This window comes from Coregonus clupeaformis, unplaced genomic scaffold, assembly GCF_020615455.1.
Source record: "Coregonus clupeaformis isolate EN_2021a unplaced genomic scaffold, ASM2061545v1 scaf0716, whole genome shotgun sequence".
NCBI lineage: Eukaryota > Metazoa > Chordata > Actinopteri > Salmoniformes > Salmonidae > Coregonus > Coregonus clupeaformis.
In genome coordinates this window covers 249577-251126 of record NW_025534171.1, presented here as the reverse complement: position 1 = coordinate 251126, position 1550 = coordinate 249577, and the positions used below count along the sequence as shown (strand labels likewise).

At 44.0% G+C, this 1550-nt stretch overlaps 1 gene segment (V, D, J or C); it reads right to left on the bottom strand.

Moving 5' to 3' along the window:
* Positions 1-660: 660 nt before the first annotated feature.
* On the bottom strand, positions 661-1211 carry LOC123485514 (the record flags this gene model as incomplete). The annotated part of the segment is given in 2 exon segments: positions 661-960; positions 1144-1211. Coding segments are annotated over 2 exon segments (349 nt in total), but the record flags the coding sequence as incomplete, so codon positions are not given.
* Between the last annotated feature and the right edge of the window lie 339 nt (positions 1212-1550).

Sequence of the window (1550 nt, the reverse complement as noted above, 5' to 3'; positions counted from 1 at the left end):
CATGGTGACAGTCTGTCTGAACTACAGAGAGAAAAGAGCAGATCATCTGTGTAAAGATTCACACAGAGACAGACAGGGGAAAGTACATTATCACAGTGACTTCGATTGGCAGATACTAATGCTCTAGTCAACCCTCTCTCTCTCTCTCTCTCTCTCTCTCTCTATCTCCATACATATGCTCTGCTCAATCTCTCTCTCTCTCTCTCTCTCTCTCTCTCTCTCTATACATATGCTCTGCTCTGCTCACTCTCTCTCTCTCTCTCTCTCTCTCTCTCTCTCTCTCTCTCTCTCTCTCTCTCTCTCTCTCTCTCTCTCTCTCTCTCTCTCTCTCTCTCTCTCTCTCTCTCTCTCTCTCTCTCTCTCTCTCTCTCTCTCTCTCTCTATACATATGCTCTGCTCTGCTCAATCTCTCTCTCTCTCTCTCTCTCTCTCTCTCTCTCTCTCTCTCTCTCTTCTTCTCTCTCTCTCTCTCCATACATATGCTCTGCTCAACCTCTCTCTCTCTCTCTCTCTCTCTCTCTCTCTCCCCCAGTCTCTCTCTCTGAACAGACGTCTGTTAGTTCATGTGGTTTAATGCAGGTGTGTTGATATAGTGTCAGATGGATCTGAAAGGTAGAGGTTTTTGTAGAGTAGACTTGGTCTCTGCACCACTGTGTAGACTGGCTGCACAGAAATACTCCCCACTGTCTTCAGCTTGTCTCAGTTTGAGGAGATGAAGGTAGGCATCATTCTCTCCATCTCCTGTCACATCAAAATAACCTTTATATGGGGGTTCAACTGTAGGGGTTTTATAGTTTGTATACGCTATGAGGTTTAGGGCCGTGTCTCCCACAGAACGCTGGTACCAGAGGATAGTGTCATAGCTGGGGATTTTATGACTGCAGTTGAGTGTGACAGAAGTATTAGGCTTTACCAGCAACGCGGAGGGAGACTGGGACACTGATTTACTGAGAGAGACACCTGTGGGGAGAGAGAGAACATTACTTTTATTTTACAGTACATAACAAAGGATTGTACCACCATTTCTCAAGTTTACAGAAAACCTTTGATTAGTAATTATTTGTACACATTAATGCAAATTGCTACACTTTCATGTTTAATACGTATTGTAGGGAACTACTAAATAACTGTTGCTTAAATTACCTGTGATCCAGAATAGTGGGACAGTGACAATGAGAAGAGGTCTGATCATGTTGACTTAGTGATCGTTGACAACCAACTGACATCTCATCTGAACTGACTGGAGAGGAGGAACAGGGAAGTGACCTCATCAGTGATGTAATGACAGAATCCAGACAGCTTTACTGTGATATTATATTGGCACTGAATCAAATCCAGAGCTCAGTGCAGGTGTGAGGGAGGTGTTGCTTCAGTATAATCTACTGAGACAGTGAATGAGAGAAGGTTTTTGTAGTGTAGACAGGGGAATCTGCAACACTGTGCATAACTAGCAGCACAGAAATACACTGCACTGTGTTGGGGTCGTTTTAAGTTGAACATGTTCAGAGAGGCATTCTTTGGGCCATCGCCACTCAAATCCCCACTCATAT